Source organism: Mus caroli, chromosome 12, assembly GCF_900094665.2.
Source record: "Mus caroli chromosome 12, CAROLI_EIJ_v1.1, whole genome shotgun sequence".
In the NCBI taxonomy this organism is placed as follows: Eukaryota; Metazoa; Chordata; class Mammalia; order Rodentia; family Muridae; genus Mus; species Mus caroli.
In genome coordinates, this window is record NC_034581.1 from 86,606,867 (window position 1) to 86,617,527 (window position 10,661).

The 10,661-nt window shown below is 43.3% G+C and overlaps 1 protein-coding gene across 1 annotated transcript in view; it reads left to right on the forward strand.

The window, feature by feature from the left end:
• Positions 1 to 10,370, forward strand: part of Tshr (thyroid stimulating hormone receptor) — a 111,267-nt gene extending 100,897 nt beyond the window's left edge. The window contains exons 9-10 of the mRNA XM_021179121.1: positions 5,293 to 5,481; positions 8,543 to 10,370. Of these exons, the coding sequence (XP_021034780.1) occupies positions 5,293 to 5,481; positions 8,543 to 9,956 (1,603 nt within the window). The 3' untranslated portion in view covers positions 9,957 to 10,370. The remainder of the gene's footprint in view (positions 1 to 5,292; positions 5,482 to 8,542) is intronic.
• The last annotated feature ends 291 nt before the right edge of the window (positions 10,371 to 10,661 follow it).

Here is a 10,661-nt window from a genome sequence, read left to right on the forward strand (position 1 = left end):
TTTTAAAAAAAATTTCCTTGAAGGAACCATGGCTTTCGTGCTGCTGGTGCAATATGATGGGATTAGGTTTTAGGCAGAACATCCTATTCTAAGCGTTAAAGTGGGATTGTTAGATTTCTGGGAGACCTTCATTGCATTTTTGCAAAGCTCAGCTGAAATGTAATTGAGACATAAGCTGTGGCCGTAGGAAGAACCACCAGAATGCATGCGGACAGATGAGTAACTGAGCTGGTATCTGATGGCCAGGGAGAGCACAATTTTATTTTACTGTAGATATTTATGGCATAAATGTAGACCAAGGGCAAAGAAGACCCAATGAAAGAACACTGAAGCTTCCACCCTGGAAGCTGGTACACAAAAGGCAGGAAAGGTTTTGTTGTTTTTGTTTTTGTTATTGTTTTTGTTTTTGTTTGATACCAGTAGGAATAAAAGGAAGAATCATTCCAGTAGTACTATGTCAAGTGGAGATACAGGGCAATGTCACCTGCAAACTAGAAAGGAGATGCTATTTCAGATAACACTCGGGATGTCTGTTTAGAACTTGAGATCTCTACAAAACAAGGGTCAACTGAAAATACAGATAAAGAAAACAGCAACCAAACCCACAGCAGCTCTTGCTATTTGACCCTATGAGTTTGAGGAGATGTGGAACTCACCACTTCAGGAGAGACACACCAGGACACCTAAAGCACAGTATATACAACATACTTGATGCTCAGAGCTGCATCAAGAGATCTTACTGCCCTGAGACCAAAGTTGGAGAGGTAGTGAAGGACCAGCTCTTCGAGGCCTTGGAGGACAAGACATAACGAGTGGCCAGGACCCTGCGAACTTAAACAGGAGAGTAGCATTCATTCGTTCTCAAGATTGTTCTAGGTGGCATCTGAAAACCATATCAGAAGGAAAAAGAATAAACATGAAAGCTATTGCAGCACAGGACAATGGTAGCTGGAGTTAGAAGCCAACCATGATGATGCACACATAAATGTTGATATCTGAGAGGAATTGATTCTATGACCCAATAAAAATATCAAAATTCAGACTGATAAAATCCCTTATATAAAATGGCATTTATTTGCACATAGCCCAGGTATATCACATAGCCTGTAAACCTTAAACCATCTCTAAATTGTTTATGATACTTACTGCAAAGCAAATGCTATGCTAGTGTCACATTATTTTATTGGGGGAGTAGTGACGAGAAAAACTGTATATATTCAGTGCAGATGAAACTTATCTTCTTAAATTTTCCCAACGTGCCACTGGCTGAATCCATGGATTTAGAATCCACAGGTACAGATTACTGAATGTGCAGGGACTTGAGATCTTCTGAAGTTTGATCCACAGCACTTTGCCATCTTAAATGGTGAAGATCAACATGCTGAAAATACTTCAAGTCTGAGCAACTGAGCTTTAGGGGTACTGATTACTATGACAGGAAAAACTGGGGAGGCCAAGGTGGGGGAGAGGAAGAGGGTTGGCAGTGGGTGGCCACAAACTACTGCCACCCCTCAGTTTGGGCTGTGTTAAGCTGGAAATGTCTGTGAGGTGTGCAGGTAGGGATGTCACATGAGCACACAGACAAGCTAAGTTCCAGGCTGCAGCTGTATTGACTGACCCTTTGCTTTGAGCTTGAGTTCAGATAAACTCTAAGTTGAAGAAGGAAGGAAATGGGGATTTCCTGAGTTCTACTAAATCTCAAACACCGTCATGTCATAGATGTTTCTAAGGTGTGCACTCATGTTCCAACACTGACTTTGGCCATGCCTGCTGTCTTAGAGTTACTACATGCTATGATAAAACACCATAACCAAAAACAAGTTTGAGAGAAAAGGATGTGTCTAGCTTTGCTTCCACATCACTGTTCAACACTGAAGGAAGTCAGGACAGGAACACAAACAGGGCTGGAACCTGGAGGCAGGAGCTGATGCAGAGGCCATGGTGGGGTACTGCTTGCTGGTTTGCTCCTCGTGGCTTGCTCAGCCTGCTTTCTCATAGAACCCAGGACCACCTGCCCAGGGATGGCACCACCCACAGTGCAAAACGAAGTTATAGAAACAACAAAATAAAATCACACATACATGTCTCAGTGGTTTAAGCAAGTGTACAATTTTTGTGTTGGTCCGGGGCCACATTCATATAAAATGTGCTGGTCTCTCTTCTCCAGATGAGAGCAAAGCAGAAATGAGCTAAAAGAATCCATCCTCCCTCAGTATCACAGACAGACAGACAGATAGACAGACAGATGCTCCATGCAGTAGAAATGCCTAAGATGCTTCAAGAGAAATTGGAGTTGAAAGATGTCCTGATCTTGAAAGACTGCATGTTCAGGGCTTAAGGGGGAGGAAGTGAGGGGCATCCAAAGGACAGGAGAGGCTGCACTTCACAGCTGTGCTAAAGACTCCCTCTCCTCCCTCTGTTCTCTCCCCAGCTGCAAAGTTATTTATGCCAATCTCACAAACATCTCTCTCTAGTGTTAATCACCTGGAGAGCATTTCAATGGCAAGAGCCAAGGTTCACGCTTGTTAATAGTCGAGATTGGAAAACACAGAACTGTAGATTTGTTTAAAACTATAAAACAAACCAAAATAACTAATAAGACACCTTCTCTCACAAGAAGCAAGAATAATATAATATCTATGGTGAAAGCAAGAAGAGTATATGAGCTTTATATTTGTTTTTGTTTTGTTTTGTTTTTAAAGAACTGTATCAAGTTCTGGCAACCTTGAACCTTGACAATTTAATCGCAAATTAAATCCAATTGTAATGGGAGAAGTTGCCAACATTAGATTTCACTTGCTAAGCAGACACTACTAATGATGTTTTTCTTTTTTCTTTTTGGTTAAGTAGTTTTTATTTGTTGTGATTATAATATAGTTACATCGGTTCCCCCATCCCTTTATTCCCTGCAAACCCTCCATATGCTCTTCCTTGCTCTCTTTCAAATTCATGGCCTCTGTTTTGCAGTAAGTGTCGTTACAGGCATATATGCACATGTATATACACATATTTCTAAATACATACCCTTAACCTGGCTCAGTCTGTATACTGTTGCTCATATACATTTTTATACCTGACCGTTTGAGATTAGATAACTAGGTGATGTGCTCATCTTCCCTAGTTAGTGGGAATAGTTAGACTATTTCTTCCACTCTCAGCATTTCTGAGTTGCCTGGAGTTCTTGGTGCAGGGTTGAGGCCTTGTGGTACCTTTCCCTGTAAAATCTACTTTAGCATGTCTGTTGATGCTGTCCTCCATCGGCCCATGCTTAGGCAGTCTTGTTGGTGGGACTTTATGGGTGTGTCCTAGAAGAAGTAAACTTACTGTTCCTCTGGTTTACAATTGTTCTGGCCCCTCTTCTGCAATGACCCTGGGGTTTAGGGATTGTTTTATCGATGAAGCTGGACTCCGGAACTCTGTATTTTGACTGGTTGTGGTTTTATGTACTGGGTTCCATCTCTTGCAAAGAGCGGTTCCTTTAATAAGGGGTGGGAAACTACACTTATCTATGGGCATAAGACAAATATTTAAATGTAGTTAGGAATATGCTTGTTTAGTAAAGTAAAATTGTTAGTTCTCCTCCAAGGTCCATTACATCACTAGCGTGCTTGTTGGCTAGGTTTCCAGTAGCAAGCCTGGTTTCCCTCTAGTTAAGACGGTCTTAAGTTCAATTAGAGATCTATTGGTTACCACCTAGGTATGTGGGCAGTACTTCATGTAGCTCAGGCTAGTTTAAACTCACTGTTAGCCAAGGATGAGGGTCTTGTACTCCTGAGACTCCTGGCACTACCTCCTGAGTGCTAAGATTATGGGCTTATGCCACCATGCCATGGCTTGGCTGTCCTGAAACGTACGTTCTGAAACATAGCCTGGTTATGTAGACCAGGCTGGCCTAGAACTCTTAGGAGATCTGCCTGTTTCTGCCTTCCATGTGCTAGGATTGAAGACATGTACCACCACTCCCATCTTCTAGTACATATTTTAAATATAAATATAAAAGCCTTAGAGAGGGAAGGCCTAGTGACTATTTTTATTGATGAAATAAAAAGGACAGAGGTGATGGGTTAAATATTCGTGTCTTTATTCAAGTTATTTTTCAGTGCAAGAAAAATTATCAACAAGACACATAATCTCTCAGAGAAGCAGGGAAGGGGTGGAGGTGGGGGACAGGCAGGAGGGGGCTGCGATTGAAATGTAAAGTGAATGGGTAAATAAATTAATAGGGAAAAAGCCATACAACCAACACTCTTTGGGGCTGGAGAAGAGAGAATTGCTACATCAAAGGCCCCCCCAAAAAACCATCCTACTTTAATAACTAACATTAATATACAACTCATAGCCCCACTACATTCCCCTTCCATGATTTGCAGAAGAAATTTTCAGATCATATTTTCAGATTAATAATTATCTTTTTCCATAGGAATATACTTATAGTCTTCCAAAAAGAAACTGCACTGGGGGGTTTTCTTAGCTATGACTTGCTATACTATTAAATTTTTAGGGTCTGCAACTTACTGGGGAGTATTTTCATAATATAGAGTCTGATCCCTATCAAAGGAGTAGTTTATGTGTCTCCAGACCTCACACACACACACACACACACACACACACACACACACATGCACACGTACAGGCACACAGCAAAGAGGTGATAAGAGTTTAGGTGCCATTGACTTTGTCCGATTTATATTTTGTTTCTGGAGATCTTTTAATAGTTGTATGGATGTCATTTTACAAAGTAAAGTTCACATCCCTCCCTGATTCTAAGAGTTTACAGAGAGAATAAATTTTTTGTGGATTTGGGTGATTAAATGTAAAAATTCCACTCGGCAAAAGCCAGGTAGTGGTGGTGCATGACTTTAATTCTAGACTGGTAAGATGGCAGGTAAAAAACACTTACCACATTAGCCTGAAGAACTGAGTTCAATCCCTAGAATCCATGGAAAGCCGAAAGGAGAGAGCCAACTCCATCAGACTATCCTCTGACTTCCACATGCATATCACGGTGTGTATACTGGAAAACACACACACACACAAAATACATACACACAATAATAACTTACTAAAAAATTTTTAAAACAGCAGTTCCTTGTAACCTTGATTTAGAAACTCATATCTGCTGTAGGCCATTGCCTACAGGTAGTGATCTCAGATTCCATAGTCAGTAGCAGAAAGGAACTTGTCACCTCCCCATTAATCTCAGAACCGTTTGACTGGAGGAGAGAGGACAAGGACAAGAAGGGCCTTGTCTGCTCACTGCCTATCTCTGTTGTTCTCTTCTCCATACCTCAGAGATGTGTCTTCCACCAGCGTCACTGCCCTTCCTTCCAAAGGCCTGGAGCACCTCAAAGAACTGATCGCGAAAGACACCTGGACTCTCAAAAAGCTCCCGCTGTCGTTGAGTTTCCTCCACCTCACTCGGGCTGATCTCTCTTACCCGAGCCACTGCTGCGCTTTTAAGAACCAGAAGAAAATCAGGGGGTAAGTAGCGGGCACCTGGGATAACCAAGGAGAGCCCATGATGGGAGATGGAGTCATTCGTAGGTTTGGAAAAGAATGTGATTTAAAGCCCTGGAGGGAAAGAGCTGCAAGCATCCACATGAGCAGGAAACCCATGGGCCTAGCTAACGGTTGTGGGGGCAGATGAGAAACAAGGCCAACACTGTTGGGTTGCTGTGGGGAAGGAGGGACAATAAGAGATGACACCACAGAGACAGGGTTCACTTGTCTAGGGTGTATAGACTTTGAGGTGGGTTTGGCTTGAATCCCAACCCCATCTGCTTCTAACTGGGTTATCTCAGCCTACTTATTCGACTACTCTGAGCTTTTAAGGATCAAGTTCATCACATTGCCATCCATAGGGGGGTTAAGAAGGTGAAGAGGTTAAATAGAAACACTTGGAATTGAATGGCTGGAATGTAACAAGTAAAATATATTAACTATGACATGTTATTTCACTGTCTGGCTGCCTACGAGACTGCTGAGGAGAGACTCATTCCCTCGCACTTTACACTCTCAGCTGTTCCTGATTCTTGCTCTGACCTAGTTCCCCTTTTATGTCTTGGGTCACCTACAGTTTTAACCCAGCCTTCATTTTCTATTTCTGTCTTTTTTAGTTTTTACACAATTATCCACTAGATGACTCTCTACAGTCATAATTTTAACCAGCTAATTAAAAATCAGGACCTAGTCATAGAGACAGAGGCAAATTGGAAGGTTGCAGAGCCAGGCGAGCAGGAGCATCACGGCCATGCTGAAACACGGTGTTGCTATCAGGCACTGTACTAATGCTGCATGACACTGAGTGGGAAGGATCGGGGATGAATGCATAGATACAGTGAGCCCCACTGATCGGTAAGATAGAAAAAGACTTACACCTTCCCAGTCCCACATGACGTATCTACAACATAATCCCTGTACCTAAGGCTCAGGGATCTCTGAGGATGAACGGATGGAAAGATTATAAGACCCAGAGGAACAGAGAGTCTACTGAGAGACTGTGTCTCCTAGGAATGTCAAAAGCTACATCCAGGGAGTCTCACCAACATGACTACCCAAATGTGAGATGAACAAGGCCAATAACAATAGAAATGTAATGTCTGTGTGGGGAAAGCCCATCGGCCTCAACCCTACACAGGGAAAGACAGGCAACCAAGGAACTCTGAGAGTCGGAGAAATAGCGTTCCCAGGGAAGAACACACCAATTTGTTATCCATCACCAAATGGTCAGCCCTAAAATACGTACAAACTATACTATATAGGCTGGGCAGGTTGTATTATGTATTTAGGAATACACACACACACACACACACACACACACACACACACACTGCTACCACCACCACCAACAATTATTGAAAAAAGAGTCATGAATTTAAAAGTGAGCAAGGAAGGTATATGGGAGTTTGGAGGGAGGAAAGGAAAGGGGGGAAGTGATATAATTATATTATAATCTCAAAAACAAATTGGAAAGGTCAAGTCTTATTTCTATCAGTATACCTGTGTGCTGTGGCCATTTTTACATTTGTTAGTAAATACTTAATGAACATCTCTTACATGCCTGGCACTATCCTGGCTCCATCTGGCATATGAGGTGGCTTCTTGCATGTAGCTTGTAATCTACTGGAGGAAGTCGACATAGAAAGAAAAGTCAGTCAGGGCTGTGAAGGGATAAAACCACAGGCACCGGGGGGGGGGGGTGATACAGAGGAGTGGGTATTCAAGGAAGCCAGGAAAAACTATGAATAAAAGCAGCATATGTTTAAATTTTAATAATGTCTAGAGGCAGCCAGAATAGGAGTAGTGTTAACAGCAAGTGCAAATACAGAGAAGGCCCAACCCCTGCTCCCAGTACTGCCATAACATCTTGGGAAAGGCACTTACCTACTCATTCAACACTCTTGTTCCATTCACAAATGGAACCAAGTTTCACAGACCTGTCCAACATGGCACAGTTAGTAACTTAGCCATGCTCTAAGTTGGTTCTTGCGTCCATCCTTCTTGATCACGACTCTTCTTGAAGTGACTCAAGATGAGGAGAAATAAGATCAGTGTCACTGGTCACAGTAAGAGAGGTGAGGTCATATAAACAGATGTAGGAAAGATGGCTCAAAGAGAGGCTTGCTGCCAAGTCGGATGGTCTGAGTCCCAACCTCGTCGCCACCACAGAGTGGAAGAAGAGATCTGACTCTCACAAGTTGCCCTTTTGAAATTAAAAATTATAAACAAGTGTCGTGGAGGATTTACCAGTGTGTGCTTAGAAAATATTAAGTTACCCAGAAGTAGAATTTACCTGAAGAGGCCATGCCTCAGACCCGAGTCTAAGATAAGTTGCATATGTGTAAGATAAGGACGTGAGGAGTCCTGCTTACAAAATGAATTAGAATTCAGATCCACCAGAGGATGTGTTTCTTTAGAACTCACTCAGAAAGAGCCCCACTTCTCATCAGAAAAAGCAAAAAAGACAATGGCCTTGGCTGTCACCTGATAAGACAGCAAAGCTGGTTCGTTTAACAGAGAGCCAGTATGTGTGACACTCAGTGTAATATAAAAGATAACCCAAAAAACTTCAACTTTGCTTTGTTGCTATAAAACCCACCTAATTGCTCAGAAAATGTAGCTTGGCACGGGAGCCTAAAAAGCCACCTGTACATGAAAGCATATGTAAGATTCCCCTGTTACAGATCAAGCTGGCAGGCTGTAGAGGATTTCTGTTGGTGGCTGGAATCCAATGGGCCTAGCTGGACTCTGGATGTATGATGCTTTTCCTAAGCGGTTCTCATTAATTTTTGAAGTGCCTGGAGTGACTTCTGATTAGCAAAGTTTAATTCTGCAGCATTGACCTTCATGCCACACTGGTGCATGAGCACATAATAAATTAAGCAACCATTTTTTAATGATGTAGTCAGGCCTGACGAGACCCTGCAGAATTCATCACACCATAAATATCAAAATAAGTAACTTGCTTATCTTCCCAAGGGTCAAGGGGATCAAGGGTGAACTTTATTTAAGCAATCGGTGACTCATCTCTGCTACCTTGTAGAATCCTGGAGTCTCTGATGTGTAATGAGAGCAGTATCCGGAACCTGCGTCAAAGGAAATCAGTGAACGTCTTGAGGGGTCCCATCTACCAGGAATATGAAGAAGATCTGGGTGACAACAGTGTTGGGTACAAACAAAACTCCAAGTTCCAGGAGAGCCCAAGCAACTCTCACTATTACGTCTTCTTTGAAGAACAAGAGGATGAGATCATTGGTTTCGGCCAAGAGCTCAAAAATCCTCAGGAGGAGACTCTCCAAGCCTTCGACAGCCACTATGACTACACGGTGTGCGGGGACAACGAGGACATGGTGTGTACCCCCAAGTCGGACGAGTTTAACCCCTGTGAAGATATCATGGGCTACAGGTTCCTGAGAATCGTGGTGTGGTTTGTCAGTCTGCTGGCTCTCCTGGGCAATATCTTTGTCCTGCTCATTCTGCTAACCAGCCACTACAAACTGACTGTGCCACGGTTCCTCATGTGCAACTTGGCCTTTGCAGATTTCTGCATGGGGGTATACCTGCTTCTCATTGCCTCTGTAGACCTGTACACACACTCTGAGTACTACAACCACGCCATTGACTGGCAGACGGGCCCTGGGTGCAACACAGCTGGCTTCTTCACTGTTTTCGCTAGTGAGTTATCAGTGTACACACTGACAGTCATCACCCTGGAGCGATGGTACGCCATAACCTTCGCCATGCGCCTGGATAGGAAGATCCGCCTCAGGCACGCGTACACCATCATGGCTGGGGGCTGGGTTTCCTGCTTCCTTCTCGCCCTGCTCCCGATGGTGGGAATCAGCAGCTATGCCAAGGTCAGCATTTGCCTGCCAATGGACACCGACACCCCTCTTGCGCTGGCATACATTGTCCTCGTTCTGCTGCTCAATGTTGTTGCCTTTGTTATCGTCTGTTCCTGCTATGTGAAGATCTACATCACGGTCCGAAATCCCCAGTACAACCCTCGAGATAAAGACACCAAGATTGCCAAGAGGATGGCTGTGTTGATCTTCACTGACTTCATGTGCATGGCGCCCATCTCCTTCTACGCACTGTCGGCACTTATGAACAAGCCTCTAATTACCGTTACTAACTCCAAAATCTTGTTGGTTCTCTTCTACCCCCTTAACTCCTGTGCCAATCCGTTTCTCTATGCCATTTTCACCAAGGCCTTCCAGAGGGACGTGTTCATCTTGCTCAGCAAGTTTGGCATCTGCAAACGCCAGGCCCAGGCCTATCAGGGTCAGAGAGTCTGTCCCAACAATAGCACTGGTATTCATATCCAAAAGATTCCCCAGGACACGAGGCAGAGTCTCCCCAACATGCAAGATACCTATGAACTGCTTGGAAACTCCCACCTAGCTCCAAAACTACAGGGACAAATCTCAGAAGAGTATAAGCAAACAGCGTTGTAAAGGAAAGGCTATGCTAGTCACAGTGGGACTTACAAAAGGCTGGTTTCTTGAACATGCATTCCAGTCCTGTGACACATGAACACATAGGTTCATGCGGGTGATGATTCATAGGGTCAGAGTTCATCTCTAGAAAGCATTGCCTCCAAGACAGGAGAGAAGCTATCAGCCTATCTGAGTCCTAGGTGACATGACAATCGCCTATGCTCTCTGGGAGATTTGCTTGTTGCTTGTCTATGATGCCGTGCAACATGTTCCACAGACACCAGTTGAACCATCCCCACATCTTGCTTCTCCATTTTATGTAGTGTTTTATACTAAAGACTCAACAACTGGCCAATGTTCATCATACTCCCTATTAGCCCCCCTGAAAGAACCAAAGAAATGTTTTTATTCCTTAAAAATAAAATGCCAAGGTAAAATCTGGACTGTTAAAAAAAGATTAAATAGGGCTGGTGAGATGGCTCAGTGGGTAAGAGCACCCGACTGCTCTTCCGAAGGTCCAGAGTTCAAATCCCAGCAACCACATGGTGGCTCACAACCATCCGCAACGAGATCTGGCGCCCTCTTCTGGAGTGTCTGAAGACAGCTACAGTGTACTTACATATAATAAATAAATCTTTAAAAAAAAAAAAAAAAGATTAAATAAATAAATAAATAAATAAAATGCCACATTTGGGAGGTGGAGGTAGGGGGATCCAGTTCATA